Source organism: Trichoplusia ni, chromosome 2 (genome assembly GCF_003590095.1).
Source record: "Trichoplusia ni isolate ovarian cell line Hi5 chromosome 2, tn1, whole genome shotgun sequence".
In the NCBI taxonomy this organism is placed as follows: domain Eukaryota; kingdom Metazoa; phylum Arthropoda; class Insecta; order Lepidoptera; family Noctuidae; genus Trichoplusia; species Trichoplusia ni.
The window spans coordinates 5013316-5040177 of NC_039479.1; the positions used below are offsets into that span (position 1 = coordinate 5013316).

At 34.1% G+C, this 26862-nt stretch overlaps 1 protein-coding gene across 2 annotated transcripts in view; it reads left to right on the forward strand.

The window, feature by feature from the left end:
- Window positions 1–6700: 6700 nt before the first annotated feature.
- Window positions 6701–26862, forward strand: part of LOC113504619 (thrombospondin type-1 domain-containing protein 4-like) — a 33016-nt gene continuing 12854 nt past the window's right edge. Inside the window, exons 1-2 of one of the 2 annotated variants that reach the window (XM_026887027.1) lie at window positions 6701–7321; window positions 23380–23634. In XM_026887027.1, coding sequence (XP_026742828.1) covers window positions 23594–23634 — 41 coding nt within the window. In that variant the 5' untranslated portion in view covers window positions 6701–7321; window positions 23380–23593. Of the gene's footprint in view, window positions 7322–20630; window positions 21642–23379; window positions 23635–26862 lie in introns of those variants that run through there. The other variant, XM_026887016.1, reaches the window with a different exon arrangement.

Sequence of the window (26862 nt, forward strand, 5' to 3'; positions counted from 1 at the left end):
AGGGCAATTTATTCACATGTAGATATATTTAAACAGGAACTTGTGGGACAAAGACTAGTCACAAAGACACTCATGAGCCTTCTGAAGCCTTGAATTTCATTTATCTTTTTGTTTATGGATTACAATTGGATCATTGGATGCAGACATGGTCGTAGTTGCTTTAAATTTCAAATGAGTCTGGCTTTGTAATATTGTAGAAAAAATATGTTGATCTTCTTACTTATGATTTGACGTCTTTTTATACACACACCTATAATTAAATAAAATTCGTATATGTTTAAACTATATTGGACTTATTGACTACTTACTATACTATAATTATTAGCCACAAACTTCTGTAGTCAAATACCAACTCCACTTACTCATACAAAGTAATTGGCGAAGATTCAGATTTTATTGTAATCGTATCTTTACTTTGAATTCAGATATACGATAACTCATCTATACTCTATACTAATATATAAAGCTGAAGAGTTTGTTTGTTTGTTTAAACGTGCTAATCTCAGGAACTGCTGGACCAAATTGAAAAATTATTGAATAGATCATTCATCGAGGAAGGCTTTAGGCTATAAATCATCACGCTGCGACTAATAGGAGCTAAGATACAATCGAAAATGTGGAGAAAACAGGGTAGATATAAATCTTAACTTATATCTTCTAACCACGCCGACGAAGTCGCGGGCACTGGTTACTGGTTACTGGTGATGGGCTCCTTTTTCCGCACGTAGGCTCCAAATCGGCCCATTGTGCGTCAGGTGGCTTTGGGAGGCTGTCAGTCCAGCCAGAAGTCGCGGGCAACAGCTAGTCTATAATAACAGGAAACTCAAAATGATATCACCTCTACCCCATACTCATGGATGGCATCATTAACGCCATCTATGTTAATAATTGTGTAAGTCCAAACATTATTTTTAGTGTTACTACTGCCCACTAGATGGCTACACGAACATAGCGTTTAAGGCATCCATATAGATGGCGGTAGTAGTCACACGCTGACTTATATTGTAAGATTTTTTTTGATATACGAATGTTTTTTTAAACATACCTGGGTAATTTGGGGGAGGCGTATGTGATAAGGTTATAATGATATTTTTAAAAGTGAATAGAAATATCAAAATTCTTTCTTATGTTACCCATACAGTTCCACAACTGGGCAAAATCTGTATCCTTTGAAAGTGGCCTTCCGACTTCCTCTTCCCCTCTCTTCCTCTTCTTCTCCGTTTCTTAAGCCTGCCTCTGTTCCGACGTATACTGTCAACTAATAGGTGACGATTCCGGGCTTCCGGCCCATCTGTCTTGAAGCTGTCTAAAATTCTAATTACCAATTCATCTTTTTTTCAAATAACCATCTAAGCGTCCTTCAATATTTTTTATTTAAATACTAGTCTTTCTTAAGAACTTTGCTCTGGTTTCCTGGAAGTTAATACTTTGCTACTTAATTTAAACTTTCAAAGTATGGACTGCCTTAGGCACAGGACACATCTTCAAGCTATTTTTCACCGTTACTTAAGACAGAACACCAATTAAAACACGTACTATAGATATCTTTTGTTTTTAATTGTAGAAGAAAATAAAAGAAAGATTTCAAAGACGCCGAGAGTTATTAGGGAGGTACAAGGACCGCCTCACAATTAATTAAGGAACTAATGAATTCCTACCTGAGGGTTTGTTGCGGTCGAGGCGTAACCCATTTGTCAACGCAACACATGATAACGAGGGGTCAGACTGGCCTTTTTAGACTAAGGGCCGCCGGGATCAGTGACCTGGCTTCAATCGTCTATGCGAAGCTGGTCTATTTTACCCCGAAACTTATTTGAGAGATGAATAGGGATGTCTTCTGTGGAAAGATAGTATGATCTTAGAGGTGAAGAGGAATCTTAAGTACTTAGAAAATTGATAAAATAGGGTGCAATAATATGATTATGTATTATGACAGTTTTCGTAACGGTCAGGTGCGGTTTAAAGTTATGGGAAAAGCCTAGTCGCTTGTTGACCTTCTGTATCTTTTTTCTATATCAGTTTCATGGTTTTCAAAAGTATAACATCAGTTATTACCAGACCCCCACTTTATCCTCTGACATTTACCTTTAGCTTGTAAGTACTTAGGTATTCGCCGTGCGCGAAGTTATGGGTGTTCATGACGATAACAAAACAAGGTACCTCAATTACATAAATATGTGCTCAAGTATTTATCAACAATTTAAGCAGAGTCGAAAAATAGATCATGGGTTTTGGGTAAGAGATACGTTATCAAAGTCATCTCTGAAACTCATATAATATACATCCATGAAGAACCAACTTCAACTTTGTGCCATCCTTTCAGATAGATCTGGGGGCAAATCCAGTGCGGAATAATAGCTTAGTATGCACAGTTACGTCATTAAACAGATCTGCTAGCTCCAGACAAACTAGCAAGAGTAACGGCGGTCATTACCTCCATGTACCGCGTGATTATAAACCGATCGTACACGATTGAGCTGTAACATTATGGCCGATTAATTATTGATTCAGATGTGCTGCTATACTTCCCTTGCGGTTTAACTTTGAAATCATTCGTATTAAAGTCCTTTAATTTTTAAACCATTAGATTTATGCTTAGCCAAATACGTGGAAATCCCAAAAGATAGAGAAAAGGGAGAGAAAGGGCCAGCAGTGGGATCTAAAACAGACTACAGAAAAATAGGTTTGTGCTTCAAAAATGTATGGAGCACAATTATTATTTGGGTCCTTTCCTTCCTTTTCTAAGAGTTCTCTATAAAGCCTAAATTTATCCACAATTACCTTTGCTTGTTTTTTATTTTAGGTTTTTATAAGTCACATTGATTTATTCATAATTCATTATTTAACAAATTTCATAAGCTTTGAGTAATAATATGGCCGATTAATTATTGATTCAGACGTACTGGTCCCTTGCGGTTTTACTTTCAGAACGTTCGTGTTTAGGTTCTTGAATTTTTAAGATATCCGTGTGCTCCAAAAATCTGTGGACCACAATTTGGGTCCATTTTTTGAGTATGGGCTTTATGGGAAAAAGTGAATTTAAGTTTGATGAATGGTATTAGTTTATTCATAATACGAGATTATACAAATTTCGTAAGCTTTGAGCTGAAGCTCATATTATGTCAGGTACTTGTCATTGAAACGTGCAACGCTCTTGGGGTTTTGCTTTAAGAAAGTTTGTGTGATGATGCTCCTTAAACTTTCAAAGCCACTGATGCAAATACAGCCCACAATTTTGGTTCGATTTGTTCGTAGACCAAGTTAAGATGGGCAAACGATACGAACGAGAGCGGATATAGGATGGATGTAAAGGACAAAACTCCGAGGAGATTGAATACAAAACCAGACTGATGATAATGTTAGAAATGAAGCTTTTTGGAAAATAATATTAAAGTACCATACATACCAATATATTTAAGATTTTAAGGAGGAGAAAAAGAACATAGTAGAGTGCAGAGAACTTGGTAATCTTCTCGTAAAGTTTGTAATTTATGTAAGTAACGTATAGTACAGCTACAACAATTAAAGCTTTCCACAAGTACCCGTTTACAGTGGTACTCATTTAAAGTGTTTATATATATATATATACTTATATATTTATATATTTTATATATTTATATACATTTGACCGATTAATATAGGTAAGTGATGATGAGAGCTTGCGGCCTGTTACATCTGTGATTTTTCGATAAAATCGATGTAGAAAAAAAACGACAATTCTTTTTTTTTTTAATATTGGCTTTTTATTCGTTATCATTGAATTCAACATACACAAGAGGTTAAAAGGGTATTTCAGTACAGTATTTGGGGCTCTCCCGCCACATTCCCGTCCTTGCAACTCAAATATTAGAGAGCTCTTTGAAAATATCTTTTAAAGCAAAATGATAACTCATCGTTTCATGAAAAACACAATTGAAGACATTAGAATTAACCATTCTATGCAACTCCAAACCGAACATAACTGACTTCCTCTCCAATGAGGCATGCTAAACACTGGATTTCCTCAAACATTTAAATATCCATAAATCCCATATATCTTCCACGGTAAACGCGTGTATTGCACGCCTCACGTCATTCCCATGATTGTTAATTATTATAAATCGATAGAGGATACGCGGCAAGCTTGTGGACTGCTTCGATTATTATCATAAGATTTATTGCTGGTAACTGGCCGGCGATGCAAGCGCCTGCCCGAGCGACGGTTTATTACGCAGCTAGTTCTTTGTGATGGCTCTTCATTTGGTATTTGTCCAAATATTGCTGCTAATTGGGTATGACATACAGAATGAATGACGAAATTTCCTAAAAGCCCTCATTTAATCGACTCTGATTAAATGAATTCTGCAATTATTTTGAGAATGATGGTTGATGAGTTTAGTGATAGTTATGGCTTTTTTATAACAGTTTATATAGTTTATCTGATATTGATAACAATTTGTTATTCCCTGTAAAGTCCCTTTTTCCACATTGTGCTGTCCAGAATGCCTAATGTTACCGTTTTTATACTTTTACACACGGTTTTATTAAAGGAAAACTTAAAGTATTCGATAATTATCGATAGTTTAAGTTAATTTTGAGAAGAGCAAAAATTATTACGCGATACCAAATTTTAACAAATATTCTAAGACTGGAATTGCGTCAGAACAAAAACAGTTTCATACCCGATTTATAGCAGAAACATCCTCAGTTCATCTTTACTTGAAACCACATTAAAATGTTCTCAGAGAATCAAAGTAACGTTACATCATCACCAGATAATCATGAACTATGGAATCCACATGAATTATTGGATGTAACTAAAGTGGATCGAAAGTGCATCATATCGGGAATCCATTACGTTGCGTATACATTTTTAATTTGTTGTTTGTCGTCCATCTTGAGAATTTATGACTAATTTCTAAATGGCCAGAGCGACATTATTGGAAATAATAACTTAAAAATTTATACATAGTTTAATCTGTTAAATATAAGGCGGAAAATTATATCCAGATGCAAGCGATGCACCGTTGCTATTTAATAGTTTGAATCCAAATCCATGCGTAAATAATAAAGACACTGATCATGAATTTCTTGCAAATGAACCAGAAGATACATTGATTTCAAATCATAATTATAAAGTGAGTAACGTCCAGTCGATTGGTGTGCGTGGCTCAGCCATTAATATAGCGTTTGCGACCAGTAGTTAATATCTTAATAAGAAAGCAATAGAGATTATAGAACCGTGGCGGTGTAGGGGTGGGCTGAGGTAATGGCCCCCGCCACAATGTGTGGTCTCGTCCGGATAGGACCGCGGATTTATCGATAAATCCAAGACTGAGTACGGACAGTACGGCCGTAGTTAGTGCAGAATAATACATAAATAATCTCTTCACAAAGACCATTATATAAGTGATGTAATTAAATACTACAAGAGTTCTTCTAGCTTTGTAATGGATGCTTGGAATGAATGGGATAGGTTTAACTAGGTATTGTATTGCAATCGCAGTATATACATTTTATTTCTTTATGTGGATTTTCTTAGGTTGCAGTTGTATAGAAATTTAAGGAGGCCTAAACTTAACCCTAACCTCTTTCGAACTGTTTACCGATTTTTAAACATTGTTAAGTTTTTCGCATATAACCTTATTTCTTTGAAACCTTGTCGATAGTTGCCATCACTGATGTTTCAGACTATGTAGTTGGTCAATTATCCCTAGTCGTTCTAGGACTACAAATGTAGGAAGATAGGTACCAAGTAATTGTTTTTCGTGACCCACATGTTATGTTGCGTTCGTAATTTGAACGGTTGCGTGCGTACGGTCTTTTTCTTTTTAAAAGTAATAGATAGTTGTTCTTTAGGAGAGTTTCAATATAAGTGGTCAGTTGTTTGTTGTTTTCATGTTTAACGTTTGTATAGTATATTGTCAATGCCTTTGTTTCCGTGCTTAGATGTTTTAATATGGTTTCAATGAATAGTCGTATTTACAAATGACAAGTGTCTTTGTGACGTTTTTAAGTATTTATTTGTGTCTGCATTTCTCGAACAGTGATAGAGGCAGGATGACACAGGGTGTTAGGGTTTGTAAATCGTATATATTTGGCTGAGTATTAAATTGTCTATAATAATTTATCTAATCATCATTGACGAACAAATCTCTATCGAAACCTAAGTTTTGGAAGGTCCTAGATTTTTTTAGAGTTCCCCTCTGAGACACATTTTTCCGTTTGCCCTATCGTCTGTCACCAGGTGGTTTGGCAGGAACAGCATGACAACATGACAGCTAGACTGTTGAAATTTTTGCCAACGATGCATTGTTGTTGCCGTTGCTCATTAATTTGATGGGGTCCCGTTTCTTCTTAAATTTGCCTTTCTCCATCCCACTTAAAGCACTCCTTTTAAAACTCATCGTACTTCTAAAAAAGAAATCAAATTAATAGTAGTGCAGACTTAATAGACTTGATATCCATTCACAGTACGTGAGCAATTCCTTAGTGCGGATATTTAAGCTAGTTCATAGCGAGCACGTCGAGGATGTGCCGTGTCGAATGAGTAAATGCTGTCTTACGGTCCCGGGGGAACCTAAAGCGACTTTTGACGAGAAACCCCACCTCCTTTTTAAATTGCCCGTAATAAATCACTTTAGATTGCTTAGATATAACGATTTGCTATTACGATGTTATTGAATTAATTTTTATTCGTGTTTTCTCGACTTGTTGAAATTCTCACGGAACTGTGTTATTATCCTCTTTGATGTTAGCATTATTTTTTGTAGTTCTATTATGTATGATTTAGTTAGTGAGGGTTTAAGTGTGATGATGTAGAGTTTAGACCTCTTAAGGGTTAGTCACTTATACATAATAGTTTTGAATGCTTCGGTTTTTAAGCGTATGCTTTATTGAAATTGCCTTAAGTAACAAAAATCTATCAAAAATGTTAGTTCTTTTTTTGTTTTGTGATCTCAACTCTATCAAGTGATTATACAATAGATCCACTTGTCAAAGCTACGCCAGTTATTTCTTATGGCGTTTAACTGCAGTTTTACACTGTAATTAAACTTTTACTCGCATCATTTTTACTTTCCACTCTTAATATCTGAGATGCTGTGAAGCCCTTTCCCAAACAGTCGAAAGCCAGTGTCGGTGTCAGTTGGGACGCATGCGCACTGCGTCATCAAGATTTTTTTTTTAATTTGAATTACTAACTTTTTGGACATTTTTTTTTCCTTAATTGTCATCTGTCAGTTGGTTTGCAAGTACCGTTTTAATTAAACTATTGTGTTAAAAGGATTTTGAGTATTAAGTGTGGAAATTAATAATTATATTAACAGGTGATAAAGACTAGGTGAGTGCAATTTTGTTATTCGAGTTCGTTTTATGATTTGCGGTTCAGTAATTTACTGTGCGGTACTGGACATTTACGTTACATTGCAAATGTGAATATAACAGCCCTTTATTGCAATTTCATCGTTAACTCGTGTCGTTCTATCAATCTTCTTACCGTTAGATGTTTAATATTAAATATCTATTAGATCCCTACCGATTTATTTTCAATTACAAATGATTTCTTCCTTGTTTATAAAGATTTATTTAGACTATAAATTTTTTATTGGTTATTTCTACAGTAATTCTTTTTTTACGGTTTTTTGAGGTGAATTTAAAAACTCATTTTTTTAATTTGTGGGAATTTCGCACTAAACCGCTATGTCAACTTTTTTTTACTTTGATTAAGTATTAAAATTAAATCTGCCATCATAATAAACACATCACACATGACAGACATTACAATACTCAATAGTACTACGGAGCTGTCAATTTCAATCGTAGGTAAATTAATGTTAATTTAAATAACATTCCATTAGGATCCCGTTAGGGTCTGTAATTAACTTGATTGTCTTGTAGTATACAAAGGAGTTCATATGTCATCACCTTCGGATACGAATCGTGAATTTGCACAAGTGTCGCCGTCACGTTAGTTTACCGCGTCTGTACTGGACGTGGGGTGAGGACGGCAGATGTTGCTAGGGTTGCTATCGAGCTATTTTTTTTTGTTAATTTGTTTTCTTCCGGCAATAGGTTGATCGGTTGGTTGGTTGGTCAATAGGTTCTTGGAAAATGTTAAATATGTGTATAATGCGGGTTAATAGGGATGATGACTGGGTATAAAAAGAAAAAGTCTCATTCGTCCCACAGTTAGATAATTGAAAAGTATGAGATACGTATTTTTTCCTTTTTCAGAAAAACTAGAATTGACAAAGATTAACTGCTTTAAATTTTAGGAGAATGGGCTTGTGACGTAACGATATGGTAAAATTTATACTCAATCGTGACGTTACGCGTAAGTTTCATTGGCTGTAATTTGGTCAATATATGTTTGCGGGACAAATTCAAAATTATACCAAAAAACTACAAGACGGACACTGCAAAAAAAATTTAATCATCCCTATTGTAAGTGACATGGAACACAATAAACTTTTTAGTTTGTTTCGATATTTCTTCTCAGAGTAGTCAGATAGGAAATGCCGACTCCCGCAAACTCAAAAAATACTTGTAAAAGTGATGATAAAGATATATTATCACTTGCAGAGTTAATGATTGCATTTAATTTCATTTTATGAACTGTGTATACTTCTTTAGGTGATAATATAGTTTTCGTCGGCTTTATAAACTGTTTTTGTTGCGATATCACGATATTTTACTTTTTTTTAAATATATTTTTATCTTCTGCATATTTCATAAACATCAAAACGACGATTGCCGCAAACAAACAAAATATATTCTGACCAAAACTAGCTATTTAGTCATAAGTCATATTATAGCGAGTGGCGACCCTATACGAATCGTGTCGGCACCGGATCGGGCGGCACAGCGCGGCGCTCTGTTTGCACTATGATGCTTACCACGTGCACGATAACAGGTTATTCAGCCTAACACATACGCCACTGTAATAGACGGAGCGATTTTATAACAGCCTTCAAACTTTGAAATCGCTTCTCGAAGACTTCCTTCTGGCTTGCTGGTCTAGTGGTTAGTGGCCCTGACTACTATACCGGAGGTCCTGGGTTCGATTCCCACTCAGTTTTTTGTGATGAGCACGATTGTTTATTCTGTGTCTGGATTTCATTTATGTTTATTATGTTTGTTTTTAGAAATATATAAGTATGTTTAACAGTTGTCTAGTGCTCATTATACAAGCTTTGCTTAGTTTCAAACTAGATGTCGTTGTGTGATAGCTGTTGAATATTATATCTAATAATTGTTATAAAGTAGGTAGTATTACTGTAGATGTGGAAGAAAGACGTCGCTCTAGATGGCGTAGAACTTCGTCCCTCTTTAACAACTTCAATCATTTTCTTTGACAGGTCGTGGTAGCCCCAACATTAATTTTCGCAATATAACGTGATTAAAGCAACACTAAATAAACAGTTACAAGTAAATCGTGGGCGCAGGACAAATTGCGCAGATTATCTCAATTGCTGAGATACGGTTAATTGCTTAAATACAGACTTAGAAATTATTTAACTCGTGATAAACTTAGATCTGATATTGCTAACTCAATCATTTTAACGAGAGTGCTAGAGAAAATTTTACTGCTAACGGGAACACATAGAAGCGAACTCAAAATCAAAATCTAGATTTTATTTCTAGTAGGCCCTTTTCCAGGCACTTTCAAAACTTTACAACGATGACTCTAGTTGCGCGGTTCCAAAGTGTCGGTCTTATGGATAAGAACCGGCAAGAAACTCCATAATCTCTTTCAAGAAGTCCTACGTATGTTTCTCCTCTAGCAAGTTTGAATTATTATTAAAACTCATCCCTTAAATAACAAAACCTCGAATAATAAAACTTAAAGAGATTCTTGTAAGAATACGAAACCCTTTAAAGACAGCATAGAGATTAACATCGACTTTTGACACAACTGGAAAAAGAGAGCCCTCAACAAGTCAACACCATAACAACAGGACAATATTTGTCCTGAAACCTACAAAGAGCGAATCATTCCCGGGAGTCAAATAACATCGAACAGGGCAACAATATACAAATTCTAACTAAATTATTTGGACAATAGTTAATACAACATGGAGTACTAACATGGCAATAAAGATTATGATCACAAGTCCAATACAGTGGTCGGTGGCCAGGAATTTGCATAGCCAGCAGGCAGATCGCAGACTTGTGAACTACTCGTTGAGATGAATCCGCCGATAAAGGCACAGTTAGTCCGTGCTCTATGTATATGAATGAACGTGGTCTTGGATGAGACTGGGTTCTAGGTTTTGTAGGGTTTGTATTAAATACACTTGCTGTGTAACAAATAAGGGACGATTTGTGATTTAGTTTTTTTTTCGTGCTTGAAATATTGTTAGTACTGGCGGTTAAGATATTGTGACTTACGAAGTTCATTATATTTGCTTTGATAAAAAAATGCGGTGGTTCCTTCCTGAGTATTATTATTACTTTTAATTTCGCTCAAAGAGGTTTTGCTTATATTTGCCTGAGTTATAAGTTAAAACCTTTGCTTCGATATTTAAAAATATCAATTTGACGTTTTATTCTATTTACAAAAAAATATTTCGGCGAATATGATATTAAACACTTTACTAGTTAAAATATTCACTATTTTTAGAGTTTCAGTACTATTTCCTTCACAATAAATCTTAACTTATCTCCGAGATTTAATAGTTATTTTCATCCCATTTAATATATGCCGATAATATTTAGCGTCACTAAGTCATGGGCCTGTTCGATTCAGTTTGCCCCACCTGTAATTGATGTTAGATAATCTGCCGGCGGCTATGACGTGCCTCTTAATACATTAAAGTAACATCCTCTAGACATGTTACTTTCGTATTCGCCGATTTTATCTATCATTGGTTAAACAAGGTTTTCGTTACGGCGCCCGCAACTATTTCTGATTTTAATCAACTGTTATACTGACACTGGAATCGTATTTAAATAACTAGGCAACCGGTATTGAATAATTATTGTTAAAACAGCTGTTATTTGCGTGTTAATTAGCTATGGAGTTTTATCAATATCATCATCAACATACACAGCCTTGGTCTCCCACTGCTGGGCATAAATCTCCCCTTTTTCTTGACAATTCTATGGTATTATGGTGACTGTTCATTTTTGATGTCACTTAAGTTTTTTTTTTAAATGAGCTTTCGCAATTCTAGGATAATTGCAGAGGCCAACCAAAAAATCGTAATTGAAGTGAAAAGCACTTTTCTAAGTGTTTAAATATCTAGATTTTGGTCTTAGAAAAGTTTTTTTTAATTATGAACAAGGTATAAGACAGCTTGGTTAAAACAAACTAGTTTGTAAATACTTCATAGCGTGATAGTGTGAAGGGAACATGAGATTTTTTACAGCTATTATTAATATATTAATATGTCGCCCATCCGGCTTAAAATGGCACCCAAGACCTTAATACGACATCCTGTATTCGTTGGGATGAAGTACCGTTAGCAACGAAAAACAAGCAAATTTTTAATAGACAAATTATTCGATTCCTTTCCTAAGTTCTGATAACTAATTAACTAATCTGATTAAGCAGATTTTAATAAAAAAAAACAATGCTTGTATTTTTTGTTAGAACACGCTTGCTATTGTAGAAGCGAGACGGCAAACTATACGCCATCTCGCCTTTACAGTTCTGGTTCGAAAATAGAAACATTATTGTATTTCCATATTTTTGCTAGCCGTACTTTACTGTAGGTATACACGCAACATTTTATGATGCATTTTACGTAATTCATGTGAGTATAATATGTAATTATGAAGGTAATTATTTATTGGTTATCAGCAAAAACTTTATCGTTAAGTAACACGCTGATAAAACTGGTTTTCTTCTTTTTCTGAGTTTTTTTTATTATTTATTAAATATTTCGTAATAATGTAGACACATCTCGCGACGTACCTACATGAAATTTTTTTGAAGTATTTCTATGAAATCGTTTTTCGAGGTTTATCCTACTCATTCTATCATTAGTATACCACATAATATTTATAACATTATGTGTCATAGTATGTTTTTTCCAAATGAAGTAATTCAAACTTCCTCTTAAATGTATCAATAACTTGCCTTAAAGACACGTGTCATCCGAATCACATCTAATTACGAGATAAACTTCCTAATGAGAGTACATCAAAACTTCGATTCCCACGTGAAATTATAATCATACCGCAGAATAATAATTACCGTACGGATTTTTTCTACGTAGCCCGATTTATGCGTTGTGCGGCTAGACGGGCCGGTCGGCGCGGCGGCGCAGGCGCAGCTAGGCAGGAAGAGAACCCGACACCGCTCTGCTAATGGCACGGCCTGAACTTGTGACGTCGGCCAGCTCGCTACATCGCCGAGTATTGAGTTACTGTCCCCCTAGACAATGTTATATTATTAAGAATTTCAGATATACGCTTGTGGTCGACGGAAAGTTGTTTGTACACACACATCTGTAGATACTTCACTGTTTTTGCATACCTACAGAAATAATAACGTATGAGATTATACTGCATTAATTATTATTTTTTTGTTCTTCTCTATCGGAAAAACATTTTGGAACTGCGCAACTAGAGTCATTACGATTACTATAACGTTTCAAAAGTGCTTTCATAAGCAGCCTATTTGCAATAAACCTTTTTGATTTAGATTTCTGATTGTGACTTGATAAATCTAGAGCATAACTATTTTTACTCTCTCTCTTATTATACTATAAAGTAATAAGTTTGGAAAAAATATAATAATCGTAGTTTATTTAATGAACATACAATACAATATTTATAAGATATTGTTTGATTTGTGTTAGCACGCGTGAGTATTTTCTCATGACCGTGCGAATATAGCGAGAGAATCGATTAGTCGGTAATGCACTGCGCCAGGCGCTAAATATTTTGATGACGTAACACGTAATGACTTGTAGAGGATTTATATAGAGCGGTTGATACCGTATGCGATACTTATTTATTTATAATATTTATTCATTATGTTCACATATAAATAAAATTTTATTAGGAGCTTTGCATGTTTGAAATGTTAACAGTTAGTAGATAGATTATTAACGTTGTATAAAATGTTTGTTAACTTTCAGTTATTTCATGAAAGCATGTTACGAAAAATTTGATATCATGAAGTTTCACAAGATATTATTATTATCACGATTACAAATAGTAAATGATGTTCAAAAAAAATATCCTCAATAAGACCTTTGCCCAGTCAGGGTTTACTTGCTTAAAGACTAGTATTACTTTTTTTAACATCGTGTTAACAGCTCTATAGCAACACTCGCTCGTTGGCCGTAACCCTGTCAGTCGATTAACCGACGACGCACTGTAAAATTAAATTTATTTACGTTCAGATACGATAGCGGAGTGATGCTGAGGCCTGGTCGTCATCGTCATTAACCTATACTTAGGGCTGGCAACAAATTATTTGGAAATAAACACATGTCACTATAGATGCATGTTGTATTGATTTTTGTTTAGTTAGAGCGAGAAATTACAAGGGAAACCATTACTTTTTGAACGAATCGTTTCTTTTAAAAAGGTAATTTACAATTTGTCAATAGTAACTCTATTCATTCATTGGATAAATACATGGAAAGAGACCAGGTACTTTTAAAAACCGTGCCCGTTGAAACAGGTCCAAAATTCAGAGGTCTTGTTCAGAACTTAGTAATTGTTCAATTCTAATATTTATCCGGGTATAGAGACCCACAGAAGCCTTAAATTTAAATAGAAGGTTGAATGTAGATACAATCTTGCTGCGCATTTAGCTGGACCAACAAAAGATACTAGTATAAGGATACTTTGTTTGACAACCCTATCGGAAGTACTAGTGACATTCCTCTACAGATGCATTCAATTATTTAATTATTTTCACGATAAGTCGCCGTTGATTGCGTAATATAAAATGTACCAAGAACAACATGAACCAGCTGATACTATTTGTTTTACGATCGATTTCCATTTTATGTATTTTTAAAGGTTTCAAATGGGTTTTTAATTAGGTACAGAATGTATTTTATGAAAGTGTACTCTCGTTTTTCATTCTGTAATTTTATAAACAAATACGCTAAATAATATACTAAGTATAGATTTTTAGAGGTTTTCTTAGATTCAAATATCCTTAACTAACTTCAAAACCTGTTCGCAAAATACACAATACGAGATGCGATTAATAATGATAGGTAATTCAGACCTCACCATACTGAACCATACTTCTATTTAAAAGAAATATAAACGAACAAAAAAGTTCACAGCCATACAGGTGTCAATATTGAGATGTGAAATCGCTCAAAAACTCACAACTAGTATCGATAAAAAAAAACAATCGATAAAAGTGACAAAACACTATCGATACACAGCTTACTGTCCATATTAACGCCAAGCCAGCTATTAAAGTAATACTTAAAGTGACGGGCTTAATCCGACTTGTCAACATCTGTTATACTGCTATTAAAAACAACATTATATTGAGGATGTTACTAGGAACATTGATATGACATAGTTTAATAGAGGAAGCAATTTGGACGCGACAAAAGACGCGTTTTGTCGGACTTTTCAACCTAAATGTGTTAGTTGATTGGATTGTTCAATGAGCCTTACAGATTTGTTTAAATATTTACACAATGGACCGTTAAAGTACTATGAAGGGAGTAAATACTGTATTTTTATTACGCTGTCCAATTTCCATATTAAATTGGGGTTTTGTTGGCTGGCAACATTGTTAGCGCGGTCACGACGTGACCCGATCTCGTCATGTGAGTGCATCACGTTCGGACTGCCAATACCGAGGGTTTTTGTCCGACATTGATGATGATAAAACCTCAAAGGAATAATGTTTTTGTTACAATTGTACCTAACTTTTAATTCACACTTAGGTATTAAAAAATATTATGAGAAATCGGGAAACACGTCACTAACAATATCTACGAATACGTATATCTACTAATTAAAATGTAATCAAAAGCTTTAAAGTTTTAAGATATTTTGAAAACTTTAATGACCAAATACGGCATTAAATTGTTAGAACTATGTCTATTTTAATAGTATTGCATCACACAACTTATCGACAGAGAAAAATTATAGTTTCGTAGTAGTTTCTACTATAAAAAAAATGTTTACCTAGTAAGGTAGTGTAAAGGGAAATACCAAAGGGTATTTAGGTAATGTTCGTCTACTAAAATCTTTCATAATAAAACTTCAAGTGGAAAAAACGAACTGGCAGGTTACATTTTAAAACAATTATGAAAAATAATTTCGATTTTCGAAATTATAATTATGTATTATGAATTTTAAATTCGAGACACGCGCTCGGCTAATAAAATAAAATAAGTTTAAATTAGGAAGAGACAGTCGTTAACTATTTTATCTAAATATTTTAAAATATCTACGTCAATTGTTTTTTAAAGTGCATTTTAATAATTTAGTGGTCGTTTTTGAACAAATAAATAGAGTTAAATGTGGAATTTGTACACCTTTAATTAAATGGCCAAGGAAAAACATTGCTGATCATTAATTGGCGTCTAGATCGACGGAAATAAAAATGGTGAGTCCCTATAGATATAGTTCATATAAATTATAATTGCTCAGCTAGCACTTTTTAATGTAATTTACAAATGTTAAAATTATTTTCAATAAAAGTACATAGTATACCGTTCCATGTTAAAAATTATGACGAACATTTTAACATTCTTTTTCGTTAACATTTTCTTAAATATATTGTCAAATGCAAATAAAAATGTGAGCAAGTTAAAAAAATATTTCATTATTGTATAAAGTGTAAAAAATATAATCTAAGTACTTGTTAAATTAAATGCTGAGAATCGGCAGTTCATTGGCAAGCAATTATTATAACGGATTTATAAAGTTCACTTTCTCTTACCTACTTGTTAGTTATAGAGGTATTATAGATAAATCAAATTGGCTTTTATTAAGTAATTCATGTAAATGTTAAAATAAGGCTTTTTATAGAACTCTGAAATTTGAAAATGGTACGTAAGAGTTTCGAGATATTAAGCCTGATTAATGACACAAAGATTGGATTTCTCATTTGGGAGATGATTTTTTGAAAGAAACTTAAAAAAAGAAAAATTGTCGAAAATGTCCCTTGATTGGATATAAATAGCACTATTTTAATTTGTGATTGCGTACTAAAAATCCTATAAATAAACAACCATAGTTGAACAAAAAAAGACCTCATAAATCAAACATCACTAAAGAGCGAACTAGATGTAATATTTTAATAGGTGTTGCGACAACATGTAGCTTGTATTAATACGGTGTAGACATGTTAATAATTGTAATTTATATCGTGTATGCTTTATAGTTTCTATTTATGCGAACGATGAACCACCTAAAAGTTTCACGGTACAAACAACGAACCAGCTGTGCCTCGCGGTTTCACCCGCGTGAATACTTAACTCCCGTTTTCCGGTGCCTTTATATTATTGCTGGCGGAAATGGATCCAAAAAATTCACTATCATAACATAAGTCAGGATTACTTAAAAGGGTGGTTAGTATTCTTAAATTTACTAATTTTCCGCGCAGTTTTTCATCTTTTTTTCTTTTATAAGAGCCTTCTCTTGACAATTAACAATAAAATAATTAGCGAAATCGGTCCAGCCGTTCAAGCGTGATACCGTGACCAAGGGAAATAGGGATTCATTTTTTATAATCATATAGACTAGTCGTCGAAAAGCGTACCAACAGCTACGCGTACGTAACAGTCGGTGATCACAATGCAGACAACTATATTTTTTTCTTTTGCAACTTTTCCAAATTTTTCCACGATTATTTCAAGGCTAAAGTAAGCCAAATCGGTTCAGCCGTTTTCGAGTTTTAGCGAGACTAACGAACAGCATATCATTATTATATTTAAAAAAAAGAGAAGAAAATAGATTTTTATACATACAAATGAATTTGTATACAGTAACATCAGTCTATTAAAATGTATGAAACATGAAGTGCTGTTCAAATGGCACTGCTATGTGTGTGGGGTGTCATTGACCTCCTGAAATCACGGGTGTTGAGTAGTTATATCATTATGTCCAATAGTTGCCGATCGTTGTTGCCTGTTGACCCCCGACTTTATCAAGTAGCTTCTGTCTATCTATTTATCGGCCACTTCAATTATTTCCTTTTGCTTTTGTCCTTGAGCCTGAAACAAACGTATGTCGTAAACCTATTCACGAATTCATTTATTGATTGGCATCGTGTGGTGTTAAATGGAAAATGTCGGTTAGATCTGGAATTTTGTATTGGATACTAATTTAAATACCTATAATTAATATGACTCGCGTTCCATTGAAAGTTAAAATATATATATATATATATATTTATTTGCTTAAAAAGATACATTGAGTATTTAATGCTTTGATAATTATAAAATATTACGTGCTGCCCGCGGGCCCGCCCGCTAAAAATCGAAAAAAAAACGCCACGAGAACATAGAATTGGGATAAAATCCTATGTGTTAATCCTGGTTATAACCCATCTGTGTACCCAATTCTGTCTAAAGCCATTCAGTGGTTTTTGCGTTAAAGACGAAGAAACGTCCATACATTCTCATACATAAACTTTCGCGTTTATAATATTAGTAGAATAGTATCCATCATTTTCATTTAATCTATAAGGTAAGTGAGTTAAAAATAGCACAGCCTGTGTACGTGACTTCATTCGCGTCGAACTTCTACAAAAATAATTGTAGGTATTGCAAATTATTAGACACAATTGTTACAGCGAAGCAAAATTTGTTTTGCTCCAGCAAATATCGTCGGCATTGTTTAAACATTTAGGGCAATCGATAGCACTCCAATTTTTATGCTAAGGAATTAAGGAGATTGAAACCTTAATGTAAAGGATTTTAATACTATTAACCATTTAAAATAAGCGTTCCGATCTTGTTCCTGTATTTTCCGTACAAGTTGCCTTGAAGCCATTTAGATATGGTTGAACGGGTACGAACCGAGGCGTATTAGAGGGGTATATACACTTAGAAAAACGTAATATTTGCACAACGACGCTACAGGTCGTTTTGAGTAAACAGTGCCGGACGGAACACATTCCCGATTAATGGCGAGAGATTGGGTCTAGCGCCTAGAGTATAGCTTTTTGTATGGCTCACTCGTATTTACTGAGTAAAGGACTATTTCATAATGGAGCTTGAAGTGAATCCTACTAATATTAAAAATGCGAAACTTTGTATGTATGGACATTTTATTCTTTCACGCAAAAAATCACAGTACGGGTTTCGACGAAACCTAGCACACAGAAAGTTTACAACCTTTATCAACGCGTAGGATAGGTTTTGTCACAATTTTATGCATATTTATACGGGCAATCAATCACACAAAACATGTCGGTCAATTGCTAGTATGATATATTTCGTAAATTGAAATCAGACGGATTAGACTCTACTTTTTTAAACTAAGATTTTAGGTACCCTTTTTTGAGATTTGATTTTCATCTTTCACATACTCATCATCCCGCAAATAAGTATGCTAATTCAACAGTTTTTATTCCTAGTTTTGAGTACTATAAAATAGCTTAGCAAGGTTCACAACAGGCACTTGTGGTTAAACTAATACCTCATACAAGGAAAGCGAACGTGTGTCAGTAGCTTTACCCACTTGCAGCTGATATGCGGTTTCTGGACGTATCATAAGTTGGCGGATCACTCAAGTAGCCACTTCGTACACGTCAATATTGTGAAGTATGGGAAAAACTTGCATATGCAGGCGGCATTTTATTGGTTGTGTTTTCGCAGCAAACTTTTATTGCAACTAAGGCAATAACCAACAACTAAGGTACCTACACTTTCGAGCGACGAATTAATAAACTTTTGTAAATCATATCGTTCGTGAAGTATAGAAAAGTAATAATATCTAATATTTAAAAATACATTTAATTTTGTTCTAAATACCAAACGACATTCACGGTCGCGGCTTTTACTACAAGGCCATAAAGAGGTTTAATGCAAATATACTTAATAGCTTTTTGGGAGCTAATTATACTAACAATTTAATTTACATTTTACTGCCAAAGTGCCAATATTGTTAGCATTGTGTTCTTAGTTTAACGGCTCTTATTTAGGGTACGTTCTCAATGTCAAATGAAAGAAAGCATGAAAGCAGAAAACTGGTAGTAAACTAAACACGAGGTTGTTCAATGTTCAACTAGGTTAGTATATCGAGAGGCGAGACCCTCTAAGAGGTCAAAGGTTGGTGTCCTTACTGAGGGCTTACCACAACTTTCAGTTACATTTATGCAGTTGTGGGAACGTGATAGCGCTCTACAGTGTGTAGTTGCATCTCTCTCCCACGTTTACTGTTCTATTACTTTGATAGATGGTGGTAGGATCCCTGGAAGCTCGCTAACCGGTGATAATTGAACCCTAACTCGCATTGTATCGAATGCATCGTATGCTTATGATACGAGCTTGTGTAAACAGTTATATATTCTTGGAGTTGCAGTTACTTTTTTATTGTTGTTATCGGGATCTTTGTGGTTTGAGGTTAAACATAGTTTTACTCTTAACTGTTAAGCAAGTTTAATTTTTAAGACTTAAGCGTGGTTGAAATAAAAACAACGTTTTACTGGGGCAATGTGATTCTATTACTATAAGCCAATCTTTTTTTAATTTTGTGCTAAACCGTTATAATAAGGGTCAAAATGTCAAATAGTATTACAGTATATAATTTCTCATATTTTAATTTTGGTAACAAACAACACACACAGCTTGAAAGGGCTTGTAACATAGACAGGTGGTACTACAAACAGTTTAGCTGTCATGTTCAATCACAAGTGTTTGAATACTTCAAATTAATTACAATATAAATAATTGTTGAGTTACAAAGAGTTCTTAAGATGCGTTTACCGTTGTATTTGTTAACAATATATTTGTTTAGTATCAATAGTATCATAATTTGCACTTTAAGTAAACATTAGAAAGCATTACCTTTGTATAAAACTTATTTATTTGATACAAACACGAGTAGAACACTTCTTGCTACAGGTGTGCAAACATCGATTAAGTACGCGTATTTTATTGTTAAGCTTATCGATAAGAATAACTTAGTAAATATCTACAAAACAAAAAGCAGTTAACATTAAAGTAGAGTGTTTGTACCCATAATTTAACGGTTCCTGATTCTTCAGTAATGGAAATAAGTGAAATAGAAGGACAATAAAATTTATCAGAGCCCAGAGAGCTTATTGTGTAGTAATGAAGTGTATAGTGTCAGTAGACCACCTAGCAAGCCTTCCAAAACTCCAAAAGCCTTGTTAACGAACGAATCGTGGCGTTTTGGAAATTTTATTACGCCTCGAACGATTTTACTTTTCTATCAATGGAATTTGTTAAGGGGAAACTATTAAATTAACACCCACGGCGACGCCTTAAGTATATAATTTATTCGATGATTAAGAATTGTTTCTGTGACTCAATAAATTGATGAGATATTTTCATGCTATTTGCTTTGATCAACTTCACTTATATATCGGTTACGCCTACTGTTAAAAAACCATCAATTTATCAAGGAATATTTTAAAATTGTAACAAAAAAAGCTTCGTTATCATGTAATAGCTTATAAGAAAACGTTTTTTTATAACTATCTTTAATTTAATTTAATACATAAAACCACTCATTAACAATTTATTAAAACTTCGCCTTAAACGCTAGAATGCAGTTGACGAAATGAATGCATGTGATATGATATGAAGGTATCGCAAGCTCATTAGCCAGACCAACGAATTACATACATATGTTACGTAATTTTGATTAAAAAAGACGCGTGAAATACGAACCACAGCCATAACGTACTTTTCATTAATTACTCACAAAAATTAAGATAATACTCAGTCACTTTACTAAAAAGTGTTACTTATGAGACACTAAGATTTTTATTCTAAAGATAACATTAAAACCTGCGCATGAGTGCGTCGTATCATAAACTAGGCGAGTTAAAGTAACTTCCTATTCATAGTTCGTACGTATCTTCAGTTCAGTTAGCAACCGCAAGAATTTGCCTCGGCTAGGTATATACACAAAACAACAATACTCGATTGATACCGACATTAATGCCCGCTTAACAATTGAATGATAAACGACATTATTGCAATGCGAATAACCAAAGATTGATTCTCGATTCGGTCCACGAACCCGTTTTTATTGGCAATCAAATTTTTGTCTATTATTCCAGAACAAATATGCGTCACGTACCTAAACTATACTTGATAATATTTAATTTGGAGTTAACTATCAATTAGCATATTCTTTCGTTCGCATTCCGATGTGATCATAAAAATATAGGTGCGTAATCAGCGCGTAAATTAATTCCCGCTTGTTAATAGTTTGTCAGGCGTCGGCAAGGGCCAGGAATGATTTCCTTGTGTTATGACGAAGTACTCACCATCCATACCACTTTGGATGTTACGGATGCGTTCCGTGTCCAGTCTGCTAAAAGCAACTCGCACGCACGTACATCGGGCGACGCGTGTACAGCGGGATCCCGCCCTTAAACACGCTGGATTTTTCTACTCATAAAACCTTTATTTACGTTAAAAATATTATATGATAGTTCGATATATTTTAAAGTGAATTGTTTTAATTTTTCTGTTGAAAGTAGGCGTTAAAATTCGGCATCCATATTAGAATAGGTGAGTTTGCTTATAAATATTTATAAGTGTGTTTATGACTTTTTTTAAGGATTGTGGTTCAATTTAATTAACGATCGGAACTATCCATATTTGGTTTTGTAATAAAACTTAATTGTTTTTGGAATTCCTAACGTTTTTCACGACGGACGCGTAGTGTCAGATTTGGTTGCGTTATATGACCTATTTCGCTGTTTTATTTACCTTAGCAATGTAACGCGGGCACAATGATAAGGTATTGTGCTGTTACCGTAATTCCACGTGAGAAGCTTTTGTGTGTAGTATAGACAAGTGAAATGTTAGACATTTACATTATGATGTAGTTTTATGAAATAAATCTTTTAAATTATTTCTGTAGGTAACTTATGTTAGAAATTGTTTAAAGCAATTTAGTACCAATTTTTTGGAACAGTGTGTGATATGCACTATAGTCACAAGAATAAATGTAACGTATTTATGATGTCACGTTAAAATTTTACTCACATTTTACCCATAGCTATTAACCTCGAAATTATACGTTCTATTAATTTCTCAAGGCACAAATTTTTGTTATCTTGATTAGTTTTTAGAATATTAAACATAACGTTTACATATTCTATACCTAGATATTAATATTATAAGTAAGCAAATAATTTAGAAACAACAGCTTATGCTGAAATTCAATGAAGCTTTCATCATTACGCACAAGGAACAAATAAAAATCAACTTTCTCAAAGTTTAGGAATATAAACTCGTCATAGATATTACCGCTTATCTTGTTTGTTATCTACGTTGATACTGATAACAACTGCACGGTAACATACTGACACAGTGCAGTGAATGTCGTAATACTTCGGTGACACTGCAATATTTACTTTTATTATTTACTATCCCGTAGGAGATAACTAGACGCGATTGCTAGACTAATATGCGATAGTTTTCATTTATTTATATCATTTATGTATTTGCGTTTTCTGTAATGTTTTGTCGCATGCTGTAGTAATAATTGTAAATAGTGATGAGAATATTGTAAGTGTTTGCATTTGCGTAGCCAATATATTGAAATTTAAAAGCAATATTATCATACAAATACATTCTTACGGTTTCTTTCATCTATTGAAGTTCGAGAAAAATATTTTATAATGTGAAATACCCAATTTATTATGGTCGAAAATTAAAAAGACACATTCGGCAAGAGTTTTTACAAAGCGATTTAAACTTAAACAATAACTAGGCAAAGTATACATTTCTTAAGCAACATTACGCTTTTCAATGGACTGCATCAACCTCATTTTCATACATGTATCGTAGTCTGAGTCAGAGTTGTTTGCATTTTATCTTAAAGCCTGCTTCCGTTTCTAGGCGCTGCACTTAGTGTGAAAATTAAGATCTGGCTGAGGTTAATCTCTAGTTTTAGACTAACCTCAACCAAGTCTTAATAAAAATATTTATTTCATTTATAATAGCGGACTTGATGCCTAAGGACTCTACCAGTCAACTAAGAGTTGGTAAAGAGAAACAAACAGTACCTAGATGTGTAATTCAGAAAAGCTGGTAGATGAGAAAGAACAATAATTAAGAATCAACTATCATGTAGTTATAGTATTCTTAAGAATGGAGTTAAAAGAGGAGAAACATATTAGTGTCACGTATAATTTATGGTTTTCATGTACCAAAAGCCTTTCATAAATGAAGCTTCACCAAATAAAAATCCTAAGTTCGTAGTACAAAAGTACTTATAAAAATATTTTCATTGTTTCAGGAAAATGCGAGGAAACATGAACGAGGATCTTCCATCGCTATGGCATCGAACAATTGTGGAGTGACGTGACGCAAACAGATGTTCGATCCCGAATATTTTGAGACCCATAAAGTCCACCCATATTAAGAAGAAAACCATTTAGTTTTCGTTACTCAATAAAATGTGCCAAGACAAGTATAACTTACGTCATAAAAATTCACAGTGAAGTCGTAAAATGGAGAAGACAGGACATTTTCTTAGTAAAAAGTTAATATGGTAAGTGCTTATTCCTTAAATAATTGTATTTAAAACGGTCGTAAAAAAATAATTGAAAAAAATTCACCTAGTCGTCCAAATTGCAATTAAAAGAAGCAAATCTGAGAATTTTTGGTTAATTAAATTAATAGCGAATTCTTTTGTGTCTTATTAGACACGGCAGGAGTATATACAGTTGCATACCTAACATAATTAAACGAGCAGATGAATATGACACTGTTTCGGTGTTGTAAATATTATTGTTAAGAAGGTACATGTTCATATTAAAAATGTTAAGTGTGTAGGCACTAGGTAGTATCAACGGCAACAGGAAGGTTTTGCTTTTGTACCGATACTTGATACCACCGATCATTCGTAAAATTGAGTGCTTACAAGTTATAACGGTAGATAATAATAATAAGGAGATTAGGAACGTTAGGGACGCTTAAAACAAATAATAAATGAAAATATCTAGTGAGTATTCAGAATGACGTTGCACTTTACACTTTTTTTTATCCACATCGAAAATTGCTCTAACAATAAACATTTGAGCCAACCCTTATTTGTCTCAAATATTAATTTCGATAATAAAACCAGATTGTTTGAAATTCTCAAAGTAAATTGATGTAATATACATAGTATCACATAGATGCAATCCGCTTCGGATTGTACAGTTTACAGACCACAATAAAGTTCTCCACAAATCCATACTGACATCACCCAGACTACAATGTAGATAATCTGTATTGCTTACAAAGTAATATGTAAAACCATGTAATCAATATAAAAGGAATTCGAATTAACAATTTTAATTGAGAACGAGTTTAGAAGCTCAGAAAGAAATATCGATCGTTTTTCATGTAGAGCTAAAAATTATATTAAAAATTAAATTTCGTGGAATATTTTCTTCTTTTAAATTATTTAGGGTTTTACGTAAAGATGTTGGTATCTTCGTTGTAAAATCGTTTCGCCGACCCGAAACTGTACAACTAACTCAATACCTAATAAATCTCTTGGAACGGTACGTTTACGAGCGTTGTGAACGTGTGTGGACCACAGCCACCTCTATCTCATCTTGACGGGAACCAGTAGTCTACTTCGTTAGCGTACATTGAATTTTTCACAGTACTCATTTCTGAGAAGTAGTCAATTCTAGCTTTATTATAAGCGGAAGTTTGTTTGATAGAGTTCAATGGAGTAGTTTATTTACTGAACCATTATGGTTCGTGTGAAACAGCGTCAGAATTAAGATAAGGACGTGAATACCTGTGGGACACAAGTACATTTGTATATTTGTGTTAATTTTGTGATTATGATAGGAGGAACTTTATAATGCATTTGTGTGATGTCTTTTATTTCTCGCAAGTCACTTACGAATCTTTTTATTTGAATGCGACGCCTATTCATGTCTTTGTTTGGCGCAAGTGACGAAACGTTTCATCCAGGGATTACCTGTAATTATCAGCGCCACGGTAGGCGTTGCTGATTATCCAGCTTACCTCCCAGCCAGTGGCCTATAATGCGACATTAATGGGATAACAGTACAAAACACTCCGTGGGAAAAGTAGCCCACATGACACATCAACTATAAAAAATCAAAGATTGAAGAAATAAAATCTCTATTTATTTATCCACTTAATTTACAGCTGAGGTCTCCCGAAGGACTCTCCGCTGTCACTTGTCAAGTGTGTGAACTTAGACGCACAATGTATCAACTAAATACATGCACAATGACCGCCGTAGAAACATTTGTCCACAATAAATATTTTTCATCGTGTTCAAACGGTAAACTTTTATGATCACTACTTGAGAGTCCTTTAAGAGGAAAAGTAAATAGAAATTATACGGCCCATTCAGTAAAGGCGCACGCGCTGCGTCAGGGGAAAAAAATAAGGTCAAGAACGGAGTCCCGTGATCTTAAAATTGTCCTTTACTTGTCGATCCCTACATGCATTTGGGAACCGGTTCTAAGTGGGCGACGCGTAGGGCTGCCTCGTTAAACCTCGGAGTAAACAAATCTTTTATAGCTGCTTAAGGTGAATTCATGTCTTGTTTGCTGTGTATCCACAATGTCTACTGTTTCGGACAAACAGTTTTAATGATGCAGGTACTACTGAATGAATAAAATTATTTAATGGTTGTGTGGTTGTTAACTTTGCGTTTAGGACCTTACATACGACTTTATAAGTGCTATAAAAACGACATTGTAGAGCGGCAAACGCAGTCAGTTTACCCATAACGGCCAATATCCCGGGGCGGCGATACAACTGCATATAACTGTTTATAGCAGTGTTGAATTGTGTCCATTTGTATCCCGTGTAGATGCAATTATTCTCAGATAACTGTTCCTGCCTGTACAAACTACGTGCACTGAAGCGATTCGTTTGTGACCGGCACGATAGTTTACCTTAAGTTATGTCAAAAATAGCACTTTACTAGATATTTCCGGTAGTTAAAATACACTTAAACGTTGGGTTTACGTTTCGTTATAACTGAATAGTGTATGACTTTGGACTGCACGGATAACCGTGTGGTTGAGGTCCTCACTGGTCGCGAAATATCGCGGGTTTGATCCCTATGATCTCCTATGATCTAAATGCTTGTGATGAGTCTGGGTGTCTTTATGTATGCCACTTGAATGTTTGTGACACCTTGCGATACAGTATTCAATTCCACATTGTGGGACTTGTTTTACAAAAAAGAAAAACACAGAAAGCCCTGGGTAGCGATTTTAATTTACAAATTAGAAATCAAATGGAAAAACCTAAACCTTAGAAGATTGATCTATAAGTTTGACTCAGTATTTTACTGCGAACAAGAGTGAACAAATAAACATCCTATCAGTTTAGATAGCCTGAATCATTTTTAGTCTCGAATAACACAACAATTGACCATTAAATCATTCGAGACTCGCCTAAAATTGTCTGTGGCATGTACCTAACTAGTCTAGTCACATTAAGGAGCGTCTTGTCTAGCTAATATTACCCTGGACTAAGTTTAGAACATGTTGTTACTGTAACTAAATATTCTCGTCTGAGAGGCCTGTTCAGAATATCCCATATTTATGGATTATTAAATGTAGACTTAAAAACTAGTTCGCTGTTTCTAGTTGAAAGGATTTTGAGTTGGATTTTAATTTAAATCAAAACTTGAGTTGTTGAGCTATGTGAGGGATTTTCTACAATTTTTTTTTTAATTTTCTTTGAAGTATGCTCATTTATTTAAAGCCGGATTTGCCATTAAATTTAA